Source organism: Lathamus discolor, chromosome 5 (assembly GCF_037157495.1).
Source record: "Lathamus discolor isolate bLatDis1 chromosome 5, bLatDis1.hap1, whole genome shotgun sequence".
NCBI lineage: Eukaryota > Metazoa > Chordata > Aves > Psittaciformes > Psittacidae > Lathamus > Lathamus discolor.
The window spans coordinates 93,291,509-93,313,612 of NC_088888.1; the positions used below are offsets into that span (position 1 = coordinate 93,291,509).

The 22,104-nt window shown below is 41.8% G+C and overlaps 1 protein-coding gene across 3 annotated transcripts in view; it reads left to right on the forward strand.

Moving 5' to 3' along the window:
* The first annotated feature begins 1,033 nt into the window (after positions 1–1,033).
* Positions 1,034–22,104, forward strand: part of COLEC11 (collectin subfamily member 11) — a 38,636-nt gene continuing 17,565 nt past the window's right edge. The window contains exons 1-3 of one of the 3 annotated variants that reach the window (XM_065681572.1): positions 1,034–1,909; positions 8,746–8,797; positions 17,462–17,617. In XM_065681572.1, coding sequence (XP_065537644.1) covers positions 17,488–17,617 — 130 coding nt within the window. In that variant the 5' untranslated portion in view covers positions 1,034–1,909; positions 8,746–8,797; positions 17,462–17,487. The remainder of the gene's footprint in view (positions 1,910–8,745; positions 8,798–17,461; positions 17,618–22,104) is intronic. The other 2 variants (XM_065681574.1, XM_065681573.1) reach the window with 2 other exon arrangements.

Here is a 22,104-nt window from a genome sequence, read left to right on the forward strand (position 1 = left end):
CTTTACATCAAATGTTTGTCTTGGCAAGTTGCTGGCAACAGAGTGCTGCAAGGGCACAATCCTGTTGATTGCATTCTGCTGCTGCTGAACTAATGGGGTTTGTGTGCATAAAAGTGAACTTTCAAGTCAGCGTTGTGTGGTCCTGACATAGTTATGTTCGTGTTGTCCTTACTGATGTAATCTGGAAGTGATCACCAGTTCTTAACTTTTTATGACCATTTGGTGTGTGTTAAGATACAGTAGTTCATAGCATGTTCCAGCCCAATGTGGAAACAGGGTGGTTTAGGAGAGGTTTGCCTTTATGAAGGTCATCCATAATGCAAAGCTATGATACCAGCAGTACCTGTTTTCATCTTCTTGCTCAGCAGAGCTGCTCAGTATGTGCAGTGCTGTGGGGTGGCAGAGCGGGAACTATGGCAGGAATGAGGTTGCTGCACACCCCAGGGCTGGGGAGAGGTTTGATGGGAGAGAAGGGGATATGACATATTATGGCCAAAGCAGTAAAAGTGTGCATCAGTACCGTGTGTCATCAGCTTGTATTGCAACCCCCACCACAGCATGGAATGCTCAGTGAAGTGGACCTACACCTCCCACAAAAGCAGATCAGTAGGTGGTAAAGGAGTGAACGCATACACATGATCCTATTACTTTCTCCATTTCCCTCAGTCTAAAATCTTTTTTGTGTTCTGATACTTTTTTTGATTTTGTACTGTGGAAGATGGAAAGGAACCTCCCGCTACTGCCCATCTTCCAGCGAGAGGTCACGGACTGGGAGTATGTGACCCAGGCTCAGGTCCTGCTGGGTGCTTGCTTACAGCATGACCCCTCAAACCTTAGCTGAGGAAACTGGGGGGAGGAACAGTGGTGTGAGCAGGGGTGGGGGGATGGGTGGCTCACAAGCCTTTTGTGTAGAAGCAGCTTATCAGAGCTACAGCCTTGCAAATATAGCAGCTGTTTCATTAGAGTGTATTAATTGGTGTAGTCATAAGTGGTACTGTGTATTTGCCCTGGGAGTTGAGGGTGAAGCCAGTAATATCTGTTGAAGTCTAAACTGCTATAACAAGGAGGTGTTCTCAGAATTCTGCTTCCCACCATTAGCTGGCATCGTAAACTGTGGTTTACTCAGGGTTCAAACTAGTCTAGCTGTTTAAGATGAAAACCGCAACTGTACAACTATCTGGGAGCTAGTGAACGATTTATATCTCCTCTTTTTCCCTTCCTATTGACACAAAAGGTGATATTGCAAGTTATTAGAAAAACCAACCAACCAAACAAAAAAACCCCAAAATTTTGTGAAGCAGCCTGCCATGTGGATAATTTAGCGTTTATGTTACTGTGTAGTTTTGAGACTCAGCTCTCAAATAGTTCCGTGTTTTACTCAGGAATGCTACAGCCAATTGCAAGAATGGAAAGAAGGGGAGAGTGTGTTAATTATCTGCGTAAGATGTTCGTGTTTGGTGCCACATTTCATGTGTTTTTGTATCCACTGAAGCAAAGTGAGGAAAGTGCTGTGCTGGGGCAGTGTGTGTGTATGGCTTAGAGCTGGATAGATGGAAATGGTTAAAAGGGGTTCTCTGCTAGAGAGGAGGAGGGGAGAGTAAGAGTGCATTCCCAAAAAAGTACATTCCCAAAATAAAAGGCTTACATCATGGACCTCTTCAGCTTTCCCACACTTCTTTCCTAATTATTGTCCTGCAGGACAGCTGATCTATTTCAAACAGGAAGCTGTTTACAGATAACACTTGCAACTGTTTTGTCTGATTTGTTGAACTGTCGAAAAGCAAAAGACAACCTCTTTTCAAATTAAAAACTGTCAGACTTCTGTAAACAGCAGCAATGAGGTTCATCTGTGCAGTGTCCCTGCAGGCACAGAGCGTTCTGCAGTTCCCGTTTTCTCAGGAACCATAAGGTAAGAAACTTTACTTTCACTCTTTAGAAGCACGTAGAGGAAAAAGCCTGGGTGTTTGTTAGGGGGCTGCCTTGTTAAGTAGCAGAGTATGATTGATGACCCTCAAAAAGTAGGGGAAGGTAGGGAAAATAAGAGCTCTCTTGATTCTATGGGTTAACATTGGACCTTTCTGTTGGGAAGCACCCATGATCACTGAATTCCTGTCTAGTGGAGGGTTTGTATTTTAAATGTATAAATGACATTGGAAGAGCTCACTTTCCTTTGTGCAGGAAAGGACAAAACAATATATGAATTTTAACTTTCCCTTCAGCTGAAACTTATTGCAGTTCATTATTAATTATTCAGTTCATAATTATTAATCCAGTTCATTAATGGATTGCAATTCCCAATAACAGATAATCAATATAAGTTCAATTTTTTAAATGCTAAATGCTTTTCTCTATCCTGCTACTTCTATTCCTAAGCATCTGTCTGTTTTCTACTTTAGAATTGAGCTTTTAATACAGTTGCAAAGCAGGGAGTTAAGACTGATATTGCAGAAGTGAAACAGATGACAGAAGATCTAGTAAGGGCTGGAAATATACCACTGGATAATTAAGAACAAACTCAGTGAAAACCAAATCAAGTTGGAAGTAGTAGTATGCAGGAATGCTTAAGAAATTTAAGGATGTGTAAAGATCTAAAATCTTGGTCTAAATGAGCTGGAGTATGAGCGTAAGCTGTTCTCTAGTAACCAGAAGGCTACATGCCTGCTTTTCAGTCATGAGGTATGAAAAAATGAATTTCCATTCTGACCTCTGTGCGTACATACATATATGTTTGATATAGACAGTGAAATTTAGGAGGGGGATTGTTTCCTAGGAAAAGTCAAATCACTGTGGAGAACTGAAATACCCATCTTCCCTTGCTGTACAGTGAAACAGCAGGAGCCTCTGGACTGGAAATACTACAACTTTGGTCCTTGGGTGCTGTAAGATTTTAAAAATACAGCTAATGTCAAAACTATTGCCCTATACTTTTCTCTCTGTAGTGGAGATATTTTTGTGGTTCATATCTGTGATTGTTTGCATGGTTGTAATTGTTGAAGGCATTATAGTGATCAAAGAATATAAAAACCCCACTGATACAAGGGCCTCACTTATAAGAATGACTTTGGGATCTTTTAGCCTATGACAACTCATTAAATATATCCCTAATATTTTATTATGCTACTGATGCAGCATAAATAAGGTATGGAGATGTATGGGCAAGAAGTAATACTTCCAAGTTGAGTATTCCTTTAAAAAATGTTTGGGCTGTCATTCAGAAAACTTAGATGTATCTGTTAAAAATAAAAATATTTTTTAAGTTAATAAAATAGCTAACTTAAATTCATAGTTAAAACAGCATTTTAAACATGGCGTAGTTCTAGAGTCAGCAGAGAATTGCACTGTGGAAGCAGCAGAAATCTACTGTGTAATTTATAGATTGTACATTATGTTGAATGCTGTTTTTTCTGATTACTTTTGAGTGATTTTACACTGTTTCTATAGCTCTTATTTAGTCATCTTCAGGGCTGTCCAAAAACTCTTGAACCAGAATCCTTTTGAAGTGGGAAGGCTTTTGGCAGAGTAGCTTTTTAAAGAAAAGTGTCAGTTTGCCAGGGCAGTTCAGTTCTTTTGTCAAAGTATTTTGGCTGAAAACCAAAAGAGTTTAGCCAAAAATACTCTCATGGTGTCTCCTGGGAAGTGTAGTTTGTGCTTTGCATTGCATTTCACTACTGGCAGAACTTCACAGCTGAACCCCTTTTCCCATAAGGCCCTGTGGTCAGGATCTTGCTATTTTCATTTCCCTTGGAGAGGGGAGCATTAGGATGTATTTTGGGAAAAGTAGTCTAGTGAAAGAAGAATTACTGGGCTTGTAAGGCATCAGCTGTAGGCAAAGCCTCTCGGATTACTGGTCGATAACTAGCTGGCAGCTTAAAATTTGAGCACTTCCTTCTGTTTTGCACATGAGCTACAGACAGTCCTGTTTGCGGGCCTGGAGAGTAGGACCCTTCAAGAAGATTTAGTATGTCATTAGAAGACTTAAAGCCTTTTGACGGTTTTTAGCCATGGAAACACCTGTACAAGGGAGAGAACATTTAAAAATGTTTCTAAGGCTTTCTTAGTGCTTCTGCTAACTTTTTTTTGCTGAAAGTACTCCTTTTTTGTATTCGGAATTGAAAGCTGCAAGGGGGTATGGCTGGATATTAAGTGTTAGGCAAACTCTTAATTCAGGAGGAAAATGACCCAATAGGAGCCTCAAGCTTTAGAAGGAGGTGGTTTTGAAAATCCATCACGTTTTAATCTTGCCCATCTAAATGCCTCATCAGAAAAATCTATTCCTGGATGATTTATTTGCCTATAGTTGTAGAAGAGGTCTGCAGTCAAAAAGAGAATGGAAGGTGGTCTGCTTGAGTTCATCACTGGACCAGTCTTATTTATTTATTAACATCCAAGGATCCTTAGCTGCTGTAACTGTTTAGGTGTTACTTCCTCAAAACCACATCAGAAGATTGGTTAAGTCTCTAGGGTGTCCCAGAGGCCAGAACAGGGCAATAAGATGGATGGTGAGGAGTTTCAGGGTTTATATTGTTTTCCTTCTATACTGAATTATAGAATGACTTGGGTTAGAAGGAGCCTTTAAAGGTCACCTAGTCCAACAATAAAACACATTAATACAGTTTCACAGGGCTGCAAGTTAGATACCTGACTCCAGACCAAGAATCAGCAATGTTTGCATGCTACATGGAGCTAATGGAGAAGAACGAAGTGCTTAAGAAAATGACTTGCTACAGCCAGCAGTGTGTGATGGCCACAGCAGCTATCTGGAAAATGCTTGTGAGGGAGATGCTCTGGGATTCCCTCTGCTGGATGTGGGAGTGGATAAATTCACCAACTTTATTGCCAAGTGCCTGCAGGAACTTGAGTTCCAGAAGCTGTAACTTCAGCTTGAATGTTTGAGCCCAGTTGTCCTACAGGCATGGAGACTTAGAAAACTGGCTCTGAGAAAACAGGTTTCTACCATTCTTGTTGAAAAATGAAAACTGCTGCTACCCAGCTGTTGTGCAGTAATGTACTGGCTGGGAGCACTTTCCTGGAAAGCAGGAGCTCTGCATGCAGCTCATTGCACTGCTTCCAACCCCACTTCCCATCTGCTGGCAAGTTGCCCTTGTTCTAACTGACATGGTAATTTGGAAGTGGGACCACTGAACGTCTAAGATTGTGTCCACAGCTCCCAAGACAGTTTCTGATGTTGATACTGCTTTGATTTTAGAAAAGAAAAAGTCTGAACAGTCAAGGGAAATACGTTCCTTGGAAATGGCAGTGTTTTCTATTAACTTTTCTGCTTACAGTGTGCTTAGCGGATATTGAAGGAGTTTGGGCGTGTTTTCTTGATGGGCATAAATGACCTATGCAGAAGAATAGTGTCTTGTTGCCCCCTTCAGGCAATATGTCGGCCATCTCTGGTCTGTGAAGTAAGAAAAGCTTAGGCATCCAAGTTTTCTGCTAAAACTATAGGCATCTTCTGCTTTAAGGTTGCTGAATTGTTGGGAGATGGTTTTGGATGCTTTATTTGGACTTGGGAACAGGCCATAGATAAAGATCAGGTTGCTAGTATTGCCAATAGTGGCGTAAACAACTTTCACCTGGAGATTTAGGGGTGAAAAATAGAAAAGGATGGAGAATGCAAAGAGAAATTTCTTCAGTTCTGGCTGTTTTTTGAGTGAGATCTTGAAGAATGTAGCTGTGTCCATAGCTGTACTCAGGTTCCTGGTGTCCGTCTTTGGTGCTAAGCATTGCTCACTTTGTGATAATTTCTCTTTTGCTCCTGTTAGTATGATTAGCTAACTGTGGAAGAAGTATAAATAGTAACAAGAAGTCCTGGATAGCACTCTTAAGATTTTCAGTTTAATTTGGGTGATTTTCAGGCTTAGTTGTGGAACCCTTCAGATTCACCTGTGATGGTGCTGATGATTTCAGCAGGTATTGAACCTTGCTGATAATAGGCATGCATTTATTCATCTTTAGTGGACTCCCTAGAAGGAGTGCGTGGGCCTCCAGGAGACCACAGATCATGGGTTGATTTGATCTCCAGCTGGGCTGCATGCTGGGACAGTCTGCTGGTTTCTGTGCTGTGAGGGCAGGACAATGCAGCTTACATGAAATGGTTTGGGTGGTTAACAAATGTACTGCACAGAGGCTGAAGGGCTCAAAAATCATTTATCTTCACTGAAGAAGGCACTAAAATAACTCATATCCATTTAAAAAGGCTTCATGAGCACTTCTTAAAGTGATTCTTGTACATGAGAGGCTGTTGATTATACTGGAGTTCAGGAGAGATAAGAAAGCATGGAAGTCTTTGTGAGGACATTATTTAATATAAGTAGAATTTTATGATTATCATCAGAGAAGGATTCATAAGAGAACATCTAATTTGGGGAAATTAAAGAGCTTTAAAAATAATAGTATGAGAAGTTGCTAGCAAGGTTAGATGGCACAGTGATCGTGGCCAATATAAACATCAGGCAAGAATGTAATGAAATGCTAGCACAGGAAACAGCAAAAAAGTCTTGTTACATAGGAAAAGTGTCTCTCAATGAGCTCTCCCATCAGAATGGTGTAACGAGAAAACAGGTCTCTGATGGCTGAGTGGTTAGTGGAGTGCAAGAAATGCTAAGGAAACAGATATTGAGAACATGTGGCGGAACAAGAGAGGCGCTGCTTACGTGTGCTTGAGATTCCAGGGTGGTAGATCTGTCAACTGCACCAACAGATGTGTTTGCAGTGTTTCTCTCTAGTCGTGCAATGAACTTACAGTTTAAAGTTGATGCAGAGATGAGGTGAGGTGACGTTATGAGAGCCGTGTTATGAGCTGCAGCTGAAAAAACTCGTGATTTGGAGGTTTTCTTCCTTTGCTGTTTAGTATCTTCATGACAGAACTGCTTTTCATGTAGTTGTGAAGTGTCAAAAACTGTAGTCACTGCCTGCTTTCCTTTCTTTTTTTTAATGAATGTTATATAAACCCCTCATGAATACATGAGTATATAACAGTAACTTACAATTAAATACTTCAAAATTAGTTTAAAATCTGTAGACAACATACATAGCTATTTCCTTATGTCTGCTCCATTTAAATAGTTCTGAACGTAGTCCTCAATCTTAAATCTTCAAGGGAGAATTACTGATTTTTCGGTACCATTTTTCTTTTTTGTTTTCAAGGGCAGTCCTAGGCGTATTTCTTCACAGAGCATTCATAGATAATCTTTTCTTGTTTTGTTGAGGAAATAGCGAGGAGGAAGCTGATTTTTCTAAAGAAGTCCTTGAGATGTTGTTCTTGGGTAGAATGTGAGAATTTCTACCAGTTTCCAAATATCTTCACGTCTTGAGTATCATGTCTTCAGAATTATTTAAGCTCAAAATGTCTGTGTGTTGTATATGGACGCAGCTGTATTATCTTCAGTTTTGTGGATTTAGGTAAATAGGTGATGTTCCAGAAGTACTCTAAATGGCCACTGATTTTTATGCAGACTGTGCTCACTGCTGCATCTGCTTCCACAGTGCAATAGGTATAATGGGAACTTAGGACACTGTTGAAAAAGAGTGCTCTCTATAGAGACTGGGGCAGTTTTACTGTCAAATTGAAACCCTCTCATCTGTAAAGAGACCAGCTGGGCATTGCAGGTCTTGCAAATCTGGAGTTTAGTTTCTGGATGGCATGTTTCTGGATGGTATGTACCAAGCTTGTGTAAACAACACCAACTTGATATGCTGAGAGAAGTTGTTGTATCAACTGCAACAAGGTGTGTGTCCTTTCATGTAAAACAATCTGTTGACACTTGACGCTGGGATCTGTCACATGCTTTGTAAATGATTCTGATGTATAGAGTCTGGCTGAGATGGAGTTAATTTTCCCCTATAGCAGCACTGATAGTGCAGTGCTTTGTATTGGCTTCTAGAAAGGTGTTGGTAACATGTGAGTGTTTTGGCTACAGCTGTGTAGTGCTCACACAACATCAGGGCTGTTTCTCCAGCATCCCCCTCATCAGTAGGCTGGGGGTGGGCATCTTGGGAGGGAACATAACCAGGACAGCTGACCCAAACTGGCCAAAGAGATATTCTATACCATGTGATGTCTGCTCAGCAACAAAAACTAAGGGAAAGAAGCAGGATCAGGGTATTCGCTAGTAACTGCTATGCTCAGGGCAGCTGGTTAAATGGAAGGACTTGAATTAAAAATTTCCAAAGGGATTTGTTTACCTCAAGAATCTTTTGATCGTAGAAGCATTATGGTATACAGATAAGGGAAGCAATGCCTTCAGTTTATACAAATTCAGAGAAACATCCTTGTTTGCAGGTTGTATTCTACACGTTCTGTTTCTTTCAGAATTCACATTTCTTTTTCCAAACGAGATGGGATTGTCAGAAGCATCTCAAACCTGCATAAAATCACTTGTACTCTTTCTCAGTTTTAAAAAATATTTGTACACCATGCATTGTACATGGCAAAGGATTTCAAATGCATGTGTTGTGGTATATATAAGAGCTGCTCTGGGGAATGTTTTGCTCCTGAAAGATGTTCTTTCAGCCTGGTTTCCATTTGGTGTACCTTTAAAAATAGGATAGTGACTGTTGCCAGTGATATAGACTAATCAGTGAAAGTCTGCTGTAGCATACTAGTGTAAGAATACTTAAATTTCTGAAAACTAACTTTGTGTCTAGTCATCTGCAGGAATATACATCTTTGCATGTGCTTTTACTAAGTCCTATTAGACCCATATAAACCTGTTTTCTTTCACTGTTTTTCTTCTACAGCTATTTCTATGTACCAGCCGTATGATTTCTCTTAATCTGGGGAGTCGCTTTGGTAGGTTCCCATTACTTTTGTCTTCTTTCCCTTATCTGTTCTTAGAAAGATGTTTCAGGGCTCTGAGAGTGAAAGGACATTGTATAGTTGTGTTGCTGTCAAGCTCACCCTTCACTTGTCCGGTGAAGATACATGGTTGTGTTTCCTGTGAGGCTTTCTTCTGATGCTCTTACTTTTTCTCTCAGAGTGAGGCTTGGCCATTTTACTGAAAGTATTGTTGGTCTTTGTGTCAGTAATATAGCTTGTTTTCCTCCTTTTCCCAGGTTCCTGTGAGCTGATATGAAAGTTTCAGTATAGAATCACGTATAGAGTGTTATTTGGTCTCTGCAGATCCTCAGCCTGAGAACAAAAATAAGCTTTTGTTGAAATTGCATTGACACTGCCAAGTTCAAATGCAAAATTTCGATCATGTGTGCTTTTGTACCATCGTGTTTTGTTATATTGAGGATATCCTTCCGAGAAGTATGTCCTTGTCATTTGAGGATAACACTCTTGGATCATGTCCATGACTTTTGGTGGCTTGCATGCCTCATGTTGCTCTGTCTCCAATGCTCTGTATCTTTTGCTGGATATTATTTTCCATTGCAGCCTGGTGTTTTGCCATATCTTTCCTCCTTTTAAAATGTTCTCACTGTAATTATGTGCCTTTCCCCCCCTCCCCCTTTCTTCCCTGGTGTATTTGGTCCCTTTAATTCTTTCACTTACGCATCTTTCGGTTTTCTGTATGCTGCTGGCATGTGAAGGCGCAGTTTTGTAACACGCTGAAGGCCATCTTGGCTGCTGGGAAGGGCATTTGTTTCCCTGACTGGCAACATTTGTCACAGGAATGATGGCCATGTTTCCCTCACCAGGAACCAAGGAACTAAGTCAACTGAAACACATTACAAAAAGAAGAATAGCTTTCTGCTGGCGTAGCAGCCTGTGCTAGCTCACGATGGGATCAGATGGTGACACTACAGAGAGGGGGAGGGTAACGTGTGACTGCAGTGGGGGAGCTAGGCTGCTGTTAGCCCTCCCATAGATTGGTTTAGCTAATTGGCAATGGTGGGACTCCCCTCACCTAACTTTATGTACCTACAAGGCTGAGCTAGTCGTGCTGGGCAATTAATAGGTACCTCCAGAGTCAATTGTGACCTGTTTTAGGATGAAATGACCACCCATGTCAAGGTGCCTCTCTCTGACTTAATTATACAGGACTCTCAGGGTGACTTTCTCAGATCGAGCACCCCAGACAGAATGGTTAAATCACACCCAAAGGTTTGCTTATAATTTCTACTAGCTTGAGATCTGGATCTAAGCAAAGTTGTCCCAATAAACAGGCATCTTCTAATGCTAGCTGTGTTCTGTCTTGTGGCTCACTTTTTGAGGTATCATACTTGCAGCACTGGGGAGGACTGAGCAGCAGTCAAGTGGCTTCCCTTTATTCTTAAAAGCTCCTTTAAATATACCTGTCACGTAGCTCGTGGGAGAAAATGGGGTCAAAAGCTGTTTCTGTTTTGTTCTCCTTCTCTTCAATGAGGACTAGGATACTGGCACAACCAAAACCAAGTGTATCTCATATCCACTTGTACTTTGGGATGGTGCCATCTTTCCCTCTGCCCTTTGCCACTCTCCCCTAGTCAGGCCTCTCTGTTTTTTCACTTTTGCTTTGTGTTTGTCCTAGTGGCAATCTGCATCCTGTGTCTTTTCTCTTGCTTTCCTCTAGCCTCATAAATAGCTTTGCTTAGCTTTTTGTCTTCTGTCTGGGCATTCCTGACCTGTCCATGTGTTTATACATAAGGCAGTTGGGATCCATTAAATAAGAAAGCAGGGAAGGAAGAAAACTCATTTTGTCCCTTCTTAGTCTTATGTCCTACCACTAGCCTTGAGCTGGCTTCTTCACCAGACCTCTTCCCTGCTTGCCTTCCATTCTTTAATGTGGCATGCCTGAGTGTAGTCTAATTCTACCTTCTGTGTCCATCCAATAGGAGAAATTACTGTCAGGGTGAACTGGAGCTTTGGGATTCAAATTCTTTTAAGTTGAGTATGTTCCGTAGCTGGTACTTCTCACCTTTTGGGTCAATAGTTGAGTGCCATTTCTGTTGTGCAAAGGCATACACTGCTGCTGACATGTCTGGGGTGCTTGGATAGGGCCTTCCTACACCTTTCTGTCTCTTTGCACCTCCAACAAAGCAGCAGGACTGGGACCACCCTCCACAGGTTACGTTTGCCTATTGAGCCTATCCAGTGCCCTCAAGAAGAAAACTGTCAGGCCCACCTGAAAAACTTCTAGGTACATGGAGGGGGAGCACATGTTGGAAAGCAAAAGTTAGTTGAATGGGCATTAAGCACTTAAACATTGCACAACTGTGCCAACTTCTGCAGCCATTCCTAAGCCTCTGTGGATATGGAGGGCTGAAAAGCAATGCCTTAAAGCTTCAAAAATAAAATGACATGCATATGTAAATAACATTTATTCACGTAAAGAAGTGTATCCTGCAGCATTCTCCACCTCATTCACTGGTTCTTGCTGAATCCTTTGTGGTTTAGTTCCTACATATAGGTCTGTGGGGATAGAGTCAGGATTGTATGTGGTGCTTTGTAGGAGTGGGGCTGAACTGAGACAATTTAGACACAAGTTTTAGAACCGACCCCTGTATTTTCTTTAATTTTGGGGTGGTTAAGAACACTGAAAATTTGATCTAAGGACCGTACCCAAAATCACAAACTGTTTCTGTAAATTATAGCTGAAAATGAGGCTATGGCAGAGATCTTGTATTCTTATAAGGGCTTTGGTTAAAACATAGCAGAAGAAATTTTGTTTAGCATTTCCAGTTATCCCTGACTGACGTTTTATACAAATCTAAAATTCTGCTTGAGTGTTATTCTTCACCTAAGCATACAGAGCTATCGTGAGAGATTTGACACTCAGGTCCCACTGCCCTCTAGTTCCAGGGTTTGAAAACATACTTGTCCCCTTCTGGAACTGCTTTCATCTCACCCTTGCTGAAGCCCTGATTTTTCAGCAAAAAACCTGTGTTTTCAGCACAGATGCCAATAAGTTAATTCTGACATAAACTCATTGACTTCAACAGAAATACATCGGGAAGAAATTTGTCTCAATTTAAAAAAACATTCTTCTAGGTGAAAAGTGGAGCTACTATTCCTACATATGACAAGGACACCTACATTGTACACTCAGAACTAATAGCCGCTTGCATTTCACAAACATCGTCTGAGGAAATAGCTCTGTTGAGCCAGAATTAAGTGTGCTTTGGGGGGTAACCAATGACTTCCTATCAGTTAGGTTTTCAGGTAATGTTAGCTTCCCATCAGCTTACACTCACTCTTTTGTCCTCTGCAGCAGACCTTGCTGCTGTTCAGCATCATCAGGACCTGAAATGTATTATGTCTCTGCTTTATGCTGCTTCATGCTCCATAGATTTCACAGAGACTTCATAGCCATGGCAGTTACAATCCTTGGTTTTGCAATTCTATTATATTAACATTTAAGGATTATATATATTTAACTTCAGAGTGTTGCAATGGTATGAAAATAATCACCCATAGTTTAAGAAGCTTTATCATTGATTCTGGGTTTTTATATTCTAGCTAAATAGTGAACTCCTGATTACTCAAGGTAATGCACAAAGGAGCTCGGAGGACAAATGAAATGAAGTAAAAGCTTAGCTACACAAAACATCTGTAGGTTAGGATTATCAGCAAGGCTGTAATGGGGAAAGAAGAGGTCAGTGACACAGATTTCATATCCAGTGTGAAAGACATCTCCAGGGAATGATCCACAGCCCTCAGGCCACGGGTGAGAAGCAGCTTGCATGCACAGGCTGGAGGCTTGTCCCTTCTGTGGCTCCCTGCTTTCCGTAGAAACATATCCCTGGTCTGTGCTGAGCCCTGGTGGTGTTACCCTTGTACCCATGGGACTTAATTTTTGGGGTTTTGGGGTGGGGAGGTTGTCTGTTCAGAATGTTTGAAATAGTGTGAGGTCTGTGTCACAGCCTGGCATTTCACTGGCATAACTGTGTGGGCATGTGTTGCATCTGTTAGGTTGAGGCTCTGGGCATGCTGGGGCGTTTGAGGATACACAGGCTGCCAGATAGTTCTGGGAGGTGTGGGGATGCAGATGACGAGGACTGGAAAAGTCAGGAGAGTGAAAACTGTTGAAAGCTGTTGATTCATCTGTAGTGCTGACTCAAACCTGCTTGGGAAAATCACCCACCAAATGGCTGTGGCTCTGCAGATTTTTGTGCCTGCCTGTACCAGGAACATTCTCAACTCAGAATATACATAATTCAGCTCAGATCCCTGAGAATGAAGTATAGTTAAAAAAAATCATGAGTGAAAACAGCTCAGTGATAATGAAATAAAAACAGATCCAAGAGGAGCCCCTTAGGATTATACAGAGGATAACAGCCACTCCATAGCTGTTGGCTTGCTGAGCATTAATGCCAGTGAGCAGCATTTTCCTTCTGCATTTCTCAGCCGTTTGGATTCAGCTGGGCAGATTATCTGTGTTGTTGCTTCTAGATCCGAAATAACAGTGTGCAATAAGCCCCCAGCCCTTGTGGAACAGGGTCTTCCAGCCTGAGGCGTTTGCTGGTTGAAGTGATCTCCAACCTTTCCATTCACAGCCTGTGGTGGAAAGCTGGGGAGCTCAAGGAGTGCTGGGTGCCAGCTGCCTGGCCCATCCTGCAGCAGTTCTGAGTGAGCCTACGGTGCTTTGGGGATTCTCTGACCTCTCAAGGATTTGTTTCAAGCCTGGCTTAATAAACCTCTTCTGTCTTGGCAACTGAGGCAGATCTTTTTAAGGAAAGGCCATGTAATTGCTTCCTTTTCCTATTCCTTTATTTATTTTTTTTTTCAAAGCTTTCAGCTAATGCTGATTTAATGGCCACCATTGTTAATGCTGCAGATTTGACTCCTGACCCCTGTGTAGACAGAGAAAATATTTATACTTTTACAAGTGCTGAACATCTCTAGGTTTCTCTGTGGCACTGGTTTTCTCAATGCTGAAGATAGTCCAAATACCAGAGCTAAAATTGTGTTTGAAAAAGCAGGCTGGCACCTTTTTCTGAGGACCAATTTCAGTGGGATTTAGTTTTCTAAATGCCTTTATGAATCTGGGGCTGAAAGGACTTGAAGGTAGGTCAGAAAGGCAAGGAATTTTCCAGGATTTTAAAATGAAAGGTACTGCTGTAGCACATACCTGGAGATCAAACACTTATTTCAATCATATAAGGTAATTTTAACTGCAGAAGAGAAGGTTTCTTTTTAAAGCAGGAAAAGGCAGAGAAGGTGATATCCAAAGTGATTTTGGTTTGATTTCTACTCTCTTTACTGCAGCTGCAGACTCTATAAAGTATTTGATCTGCAACCTCCAGAGGTTTCCTATTAGTGGCTCTTCTCAGACCAAGGTAATTTCCCAAGTATTCATGAAGGTCTGGATGTTGTGACCTGACTGACACTAAGAAGCTCCGTTTTATAGAACAAGTCCATTTTCTTTGCAAGTCATCATGAGATTGGGTGAGGTGTGTCTCTGTCTCTGAGGCTCTTAAGCCCTGCAGCATCAGCAGGTGGTGGGGAATGTGATGAAGCCTCATTGGAGGTTTTGTTTTCCCCAGAAAATCCTTCATAACTGGCTGCTGAGCAGAGCCACCAAGCAGCCCTGACAGTTCTCTGCTGCTTCATGCTCGCATCATCTCTGAGCTGTGTAGGAGTTGGCAGATTAATATTTAATGTATCTGGAGGCTTTGATGTTTCAGCTGTAGTCTGGATACATCTAAAACCTCGTAAAATGCAACCAAAGGAGGTGTTGCTGCCTTTTTATTCACTAATGCAGTCTGGAGCACCCTCCTAATTTCAATTCCTTCTTCTGTCTCCTTTGACTTGTCTGTGGAGAATCCTTATCACCAGCTGGCTGGGTGCTCATGCTGAAACTCTAGGCTTTCAGCTGTGTATCTGAAGCGCTTTGCTTGAAAGACTCTTTGTCTGATCTTCTTCTGGATCCTGAAGTATCTCTGCTACCAAGAAACAGTGGGGTACCGTGCCTAGGGTGTCCTGCAGGCTGGTGGCCGGGTGTGCTCCTGGGCTGCGGTGTGGGTGCAGGCTAAGGCAGGCAGGTCCTCTCTTTGCTCAGCCCACAGAGCATCAGTGTGACTGTTGTCCAGGATGGTCCCACTCCCTGTCCTGCAAAGTTTTCCACTATTGAGGGTTAAAAACCTACATTCAGGTGTCAGGAAAAGACTACCAGGCACAAGTTTCTTCTGGCTGGCTGAGGTAACCACACACACTGCTTTCCCACATAGGGAGCATTGATCCTCTACTCGGGATTGTGAAGCCTTTTGTTGCCATGGATCCCCTCACTTTCCAGTCTGCCAGCACTATTTAAGTGCTAAGAGTGGCCATAGAAGCCTTTGAAAGGAGGATCTGGAGCAGTATCCTTCTCCTCAACCATTCCTCTTAGCTAATTTTTATTGCTCTCTCTTCTGCTTGCTGGATCATGGATTTGGCAAAAAGAGGCAGGACCATCCACTGTTGATACTGTGGGCTCCTCTAGGCCACAAAGAACACCAAGATGCAGTGCCTTCTACCCTGGAGTTAGAAATCTGCATGTGGGGAGGTGTGGCCAGATTCAAGCTCAATGTGTGTGAACTAATTTGTTTGGTATTCATATGAGGATATTTGGAGAAGAGTGCTATCACAGAGGTCTGATACTTCAAGACTGTGGTCAAATAGTTTGCATAACCTTAGAAAATAGCACTGAAGTGGTCAGTGGCCTGGCCTGGTTTCTGGTAGTTTGGGCTGTCTCTCTGCATAGGCAAAAGAGGCAGTAGCCCAGGACAGAAGAGGACAGCAATGCAGCAAATGTTTTCTTGCTGGTTTTGTCCATCAAAACTCTGGGAAGCTGGGTTGGTTGCTGCTTCTCCATAGCAGTAGAAGCTTTACATCCAAATTCCCGTTACTCTTCCCTTGAGTGGCAAAATTCAGTTTTGCCTGAATTCTTGAGAAGCCTTGAGTGATGTACCTGCAATTGTGACAAAACTTAATGTGGCCTAAATACTTGAGCAGCCAAGGTTTGCACTTCTGTGGCTTCTGTGCTCCTGGCAATGCCTGAGCTAGGTATTTTGAAGCTGATTCAGACATGTATATATGAGCTGCAGTCATCTTATTTGTGGTATCATAAGTAAAACTGTGGGAGCTGAGCACTCTTGAAAATGGAAAAAGTACTGTAAGCATCCGCATATGAGTGAGCGTTGTCCCTCCAGAACCTGTACCCTGAGATGTGAGAGGCGACTTTGTAAATGACGTTAGTACTTAGTAGTCTGACAGGAGTGTTGGTAAGGGTACAAAATGCATGTCTATTAAGATAGTCTGTATTGTCATCTGCTAGACTCAAAGGTAATGAAGTCGAAACAGGAGCCTTGAGTGGTACAGGCAAACCTGATTTTTCCTGCACATGGATGGTAGTCTGCCCCCTTCTTGCTCTATCCCATAAATCTTTGGTATCTGCTTCACCAGGACATTCTCACCCTGAATCTCCTTATTATTCCATCCCTGCCGAAGGGCAGTTATACGTTCAGGCCATCCCCAAAATAATAGATCCACTGTCCTACATCCCCAGCATGGTGGGACACACAGACCCATATACTGGCCCGCCACCTGTGCCTAATCCTACTTGGCTTATTTTTGAAGGGAATCAGGGAGTGCAGAGTAATACAGCCCAGTTTTCTTGCTCTAGATGTAAAATGCACATCTGTATTGTGGCTATAAAAGATGATATACAGGTTCTTTCTCTTGAAACCCTGATATGACTTTCAGCTTATTTGTGTAGTACAGAGACTTGGTGAAAGAAGGACTGGAAAAGCATACTAGAAGCACATAAATAACATTTTTGTCAGAGTATTTCTACAGGCCCCCTAAACATCAGCTTTTGAATGTCTTTTCACACAAACTCAATTTCTGTATTGTTTTTTTCTGAGAGATCTCTTCACAGTGTAATACCAGGCAAGCCATTTCACTTGTAGGCTTAGACAAGGGTATGTTTCAGAGATGAGTCTTTTCAGGATTTATTGAAGGCTCTGATGTAACTTCATTGCATGATACAGTGAAATATTATCTACCTTCCACCCTCAATGTGCTACATGAGGGCTGTTATATCAGCCAATTTGCTGGGCATGATTTCAGTGCTCAGGTAGATGTGAAGTGAAATTTCAGGCCTTTAGGTTGGTCTTACCGCATGTTGAATTGCCTCTTTAGAGCAGTATGCACTCTTTCTAAGTGGCAGCTTAGTACTAACAACTTTCAGTGCAAGCCCATGTGCTGTATTTTCCCCTTTGACCTTTCCAGATCCCTGCCTCTAATGAGAAATTGTGAACACAGAATTGCTTATTATTAGCATTTTTTAGTCTCCTATTTCTTAACTAAATTTCTTCTGAGCTTTATGCTACCCAGTCTAACACCAAAATAAACTGCTGAATGTCTGTTGCATGTTTCATGTATGTCTGTGGAGCATACAACCTGCTTGGAGGACCTGCACATGTCCTTCTCATGCCGTGTGGGTTATGGCATGCAAAAATACTGAGTGTTTGTAGTAGGATGCTGCATATGTTCAGAAACTGTTGAAAGTCTTTGGAATTCTTATAACTGTTTATTCATTCTTTTGTTTAGGAGTCAGTGACCTGTAAGTGCTCATTATGAAGAGAGATCTGGTTTTCTTGGTGACTCTAATTAGCCTTGCCTTCCTGTCACTGCTAAGGTCTGGATATCCTCAACATATTGCAGAGGAGTCCTGCTCTGTTCAAATTCTTGTTCCAGGCCTCAAAGGTAATGTGGAAGCCTACTCCATCATTCAAATACTAATCCTTTCTTTCTAACAGGCTCATCTGCGTCACTGACAGTTTATAACAGAGACAAAGAAGGTGCCTTTCAGGTGTCCTCTTGCTTGCCCATTTGTAGCCTCCTTAAAAATAGAGTGTTAAGATCTGTGGGATGAACTTAAGTCAGTTAAAATAAACACAGTTCAGAGAATGCATGCCAAAGTTTCCCAAACTTGCTTCTGATCAGGAGCCTGTTACTCTGACACTCTTACCTGGTTGCTGTCTCTGTGTTCGTACTCGGGATTGGTACACATACCCAAAGACTTTAAAATCAGACCCTACTTTATACCTGGAAAGGTTTTCATTGCTATTTTGCAATATAATGAGAAGTATTTTGTATTTTATAGTCTTATGCTTATCTTCCCTTGATTTTTAAATGCTGAAGTGCCTTTAGAAGAAATAGAAAATCAGGTTTTTGGTATTTCTATAGTTTCTGTGGACAAAAGCAACTTTTTACTGAAATATGTGCCCAAACTATTGCCCCAATTTTTTTTATTGTTATTATTATTGTTAGTATTAGTATTAGTATTATTGTTATTATTATTATTATTATTATTATTATTATTATTATTATAAAAAACTGCGCAACTAACCTTCAATTTTTTCTGGTAGTTTCACATTGTAATATCACAAAACTCACCTAGCAATACTGGTGCCACTAATGTTATCTAGTGCAGATGTGGGCTTTACCCTGGCCTGAGGGCCATAGTATGGACTGCAGGTGCTGCCTGTGTTGGTTGATTGATTGGTGAGGGCAAGGCACATAGAATCATAGAATAGGGTTGGAAATGACCTTAAGATCATCTAGTTCCAACCCCCCTGCCATGAGCATGGATAACTCACACTAGACCATGTCGCCCAAGACTCTGTCCAACCTGTCCTTGAGCAGTTCTGTCCTGCAGTTGTTCATACAGTTAAATTGTGAGCACAGCCTGGCCACAGGCTTGGTTGTGGTGTAAACTGCCCTTGTCAGATCTTGCCTTGTTTTAATGTGGTTGTGCTGTGTTGGAAGCAAAAGAATTGGGCTGTTGTGCTTGACCTGTTAGCTTCAGGAACAAAAAAGCTCTCGTTCTGCTTATTATTGATGCAGTTTTGGATGCCTGAACTGAACCAAAATCTGTATTTTTTGTTTTACTTCAGTAAGCAGCCTTTAAAGTCTCAATATTTTCACCTTCAGCAGATGTTCTAGTTAGAGAAAAGAGTACAATATCCAAGTCTTCTGAGGTTTGACTAAGCCTTGAGTAAAGTTGTTTCACTTGTTTGATATATTTTGGTGAAATAGGCATAAGATAGTGCTGTTGATGTGAGTCACAGAGAAGAACACAATCAAATTAAATATATGTTGTCTAAAATTACAGGGAAGATCAGTGAAAGAGTCAGACTCCACAGCACTGGGGACTGAAGCTTTGAAATGACTTTTCATTTCAAAGAAGTTGACAGGCTTTCACAAGTTTTCTTACTGCTTTAGTTTCCTTATTTGTGTAATCAGTCAAAATTAACACCTGTGATTACCATTTCAGTGTGAGGACCGTTATTATATGAAGCAGAGTTTTCTAAAGCGCATAAACTGTGCAGGATCCTGGCCCTTTTTAGAAGGCAATCCTGAGCCAGGAAACAACAGAGAGGCCTGAAAACCTTCACGTGTTAATGATTTCACTTTGCTTCATGAAATGTAAGCCTCACAAAAGTGAGAAATTGATGTACAAATTCAGTGAAGCACAAAATGGCCTGATGCAGCCCCAGTTAATGTGACCCCCCCTAAAAACCTATCAGTGTTCCAGCTACACTGCCAGGGGGACTGGCTCTGAAATTGGTAATGAGATGCTGCTGTCCTCTCTGGCACAGCTCCAACCCATTTCAGTGGCCAAGGCTTCCTTTAAGCTGAGCATATATGTGGCCGTGCACCCAAATTTTGGCTCCCACGCAGTGGGTTTTGCTTGCTGCAGCTTTTAGATCTGCCCCATCTCCTCCTCTGCTGGACTGCTGGCACCATTTCCTATAATGGAGGAACAGAGCCCCGCACTGCTGCTGGGCACCAGCCTGCCGGGATTTGGGAAAAATAGGTACAGGGAAGAAGTGGAAGAAATGAGGCAGACTGTTGGATGTGTGAAAGGGAAGAAACAGGAGGAGAGGGTTCAGCCTAAGAGGTGGTGAGAAAGTGGAGCCCAAATAGAGGGTGGTGAAGGAGAAAAGTACCCCAAAGTGGGGGAGCATAATGGAGAAATTTTAGAACAGGAAGAGGTAAAGGGAAAAGAGAAAAGAAAGGCACAAAGAACGAGACTGAGTGGAGAGACTGGAAACTAAAAAATAAAATAGAATTAAAAAAAGAGGAATAAGAAAATGCCACAAAGCCAATTAGGACCCCACAGAATAAAGAGGTGAATCTGAAGGGGGATGAGATGAGAATGGAAGATGAAGACAGCCAGTAAAGACACCAAGAATAGAAAAAGGCACAAATGAGTTTAAGGTCAGCAGCTTAGGTCTTAGGAACTGATTTTTTTATTTTATTTTTTTCTTTTTATAACCCAAACAGTGTAAAGGAGTAAGATGAAATGTGGAAGGGAAAAATACTGTGGCTCTGAGAATCCAGACAGCAGACTGATCCATGTTTTTGAAAGCCGACTTAATGGCAAAAGTGTGTTGTGTCTGAAGAAGGGATGGATGATGAAGCCTCACTACATTGCTACTCATATTCTCCCTGAAGCCTGGTTCCTTTTGATAGGCCCATGAGATTGAAGTTACTGTTATTGTGGTGAAAAAAATAACATGGAACAGTCCTTCAAAGCTTGAATTCTCAGTTTGCCACCTTGTTTTGTCACCCTTCTAGAATCTAAGGCAGGAATTGTCTTTAATAATCTCAGTGGCATATAGTACATACAAACATTGATACTACGTAAATAAAATAAACCCAATATTTTTACACCCAGGCTTCATTTGTTTATTCACACAGGGAATATGAGTAATGGAATAAAGTTATCACTAGCCAAGGAATGCTTAATAGATCAGGTAGTTAATATTTGTCTTGCTATTTTCTTTATAGTAGATGGTACAGCTTAAGGTAGGCAGGATGCAGACATAATCAGAAACAAATCCTGTCCCAAAGAATTAACAGAAGGAGGCAAATCAACAGCAGTGGTAAGATATATAATCTGAAGTACGAAAGATCTCTATCAGAGATAATGGGAGAAGTTTGTAGTAGTGTCAGGGTTGTGCCTGATACCGGCTGCAATCCTGCTGCAGTTCAGTTCGGTATCAGGGCTGGATTTCTTTTGGGAGTGTGGGGCATCACAACACTGTGGAGTGCTGCTGGGCACATCGTGCCCTGTCTCAGCTGCCTGGGCAAGAGCTGCATTGCACTGAGGATGGAGGTACTCTTTCATGCAGAAGGACTAGAGCAAAGAGCCGTCCTGGAAGGGATGGAGAGGAGATTAGTGTTAAATGATGATAAATGAAATTGATTGAAATGCCTTGACAGAAATCTGTTCTGTTGCCTGTGACACTTGTACCGACTTTGCTTCCTCAGCTTGCATAGTGCTCATGGTACGTACAGCAAAATTAGGGACTTAAACACAGCAAAGCTGAACTGGACCACTGATCAGTCCCCCTTGGCCAAGGTCTTACTGCTTGAAATAGCAGATAACAAAAAATGCAGAATGGTTTGTAGCTGGGCCTGTAATGGGGCTGTCTCTTCCCAGGGAAAGTTTCTTAAACACCTACACTAAGGAATGCAGTGTCATCTTATTATAGGAATAAATGCAGGCAAGTGTAATGGCCTGAAGCAAGAGTGATCTATTTTATTGATCCCTAATGCACAGCTTTCACTCTGAAGAGCGTGTAAAGCAATAGGCTGTAATAGCCTGCTCTCAGCCTCCAGAGAGCAGGGAAAAGTCATTGTCAGGATTTATCTTTGGGAAGCAAAGAACTCATAACCAGCCCTGAGGGGGGAAAGGCAATCGTACAAAGCCGATTGGTTACCTGATAATAAAAAAAAGTGACGTTCCCAAATGTGCCAAATAATAGCCTGTTTCATACTAACAATATTATCCGCTGGGGATTATGTGGAGTTTGTCCTCATTAAGGTCAAAGAATGGCCTACTTTTGATGTCTGAAGGTAGGTCTGCAGTCGCCTGGCAGCCTGAAGAAGGAAAATATAACAGATGGAAGGCCAAGTTCAGCTCACAACCACCTATGTCTGCAATAAGAAGAGAGAGTGAGCTGGAGGCTGTATATTTGAAATATGCCATGTTGTGGCTTGTTTTTACATGTCATTTCTATGGTTCATCTCTGAACCACAGCTGCCAGCTATGCCAGAGAGCAGAGCTTGAGGGGGGTATGATAACCATTGAGTTTCCTGCTATAGTGCTCCCTTCAGCTTACTGGAGAGTAGCTATTGCTCACTCTTCTCTGTAGATACACAGCATTGGGCATCAGGTG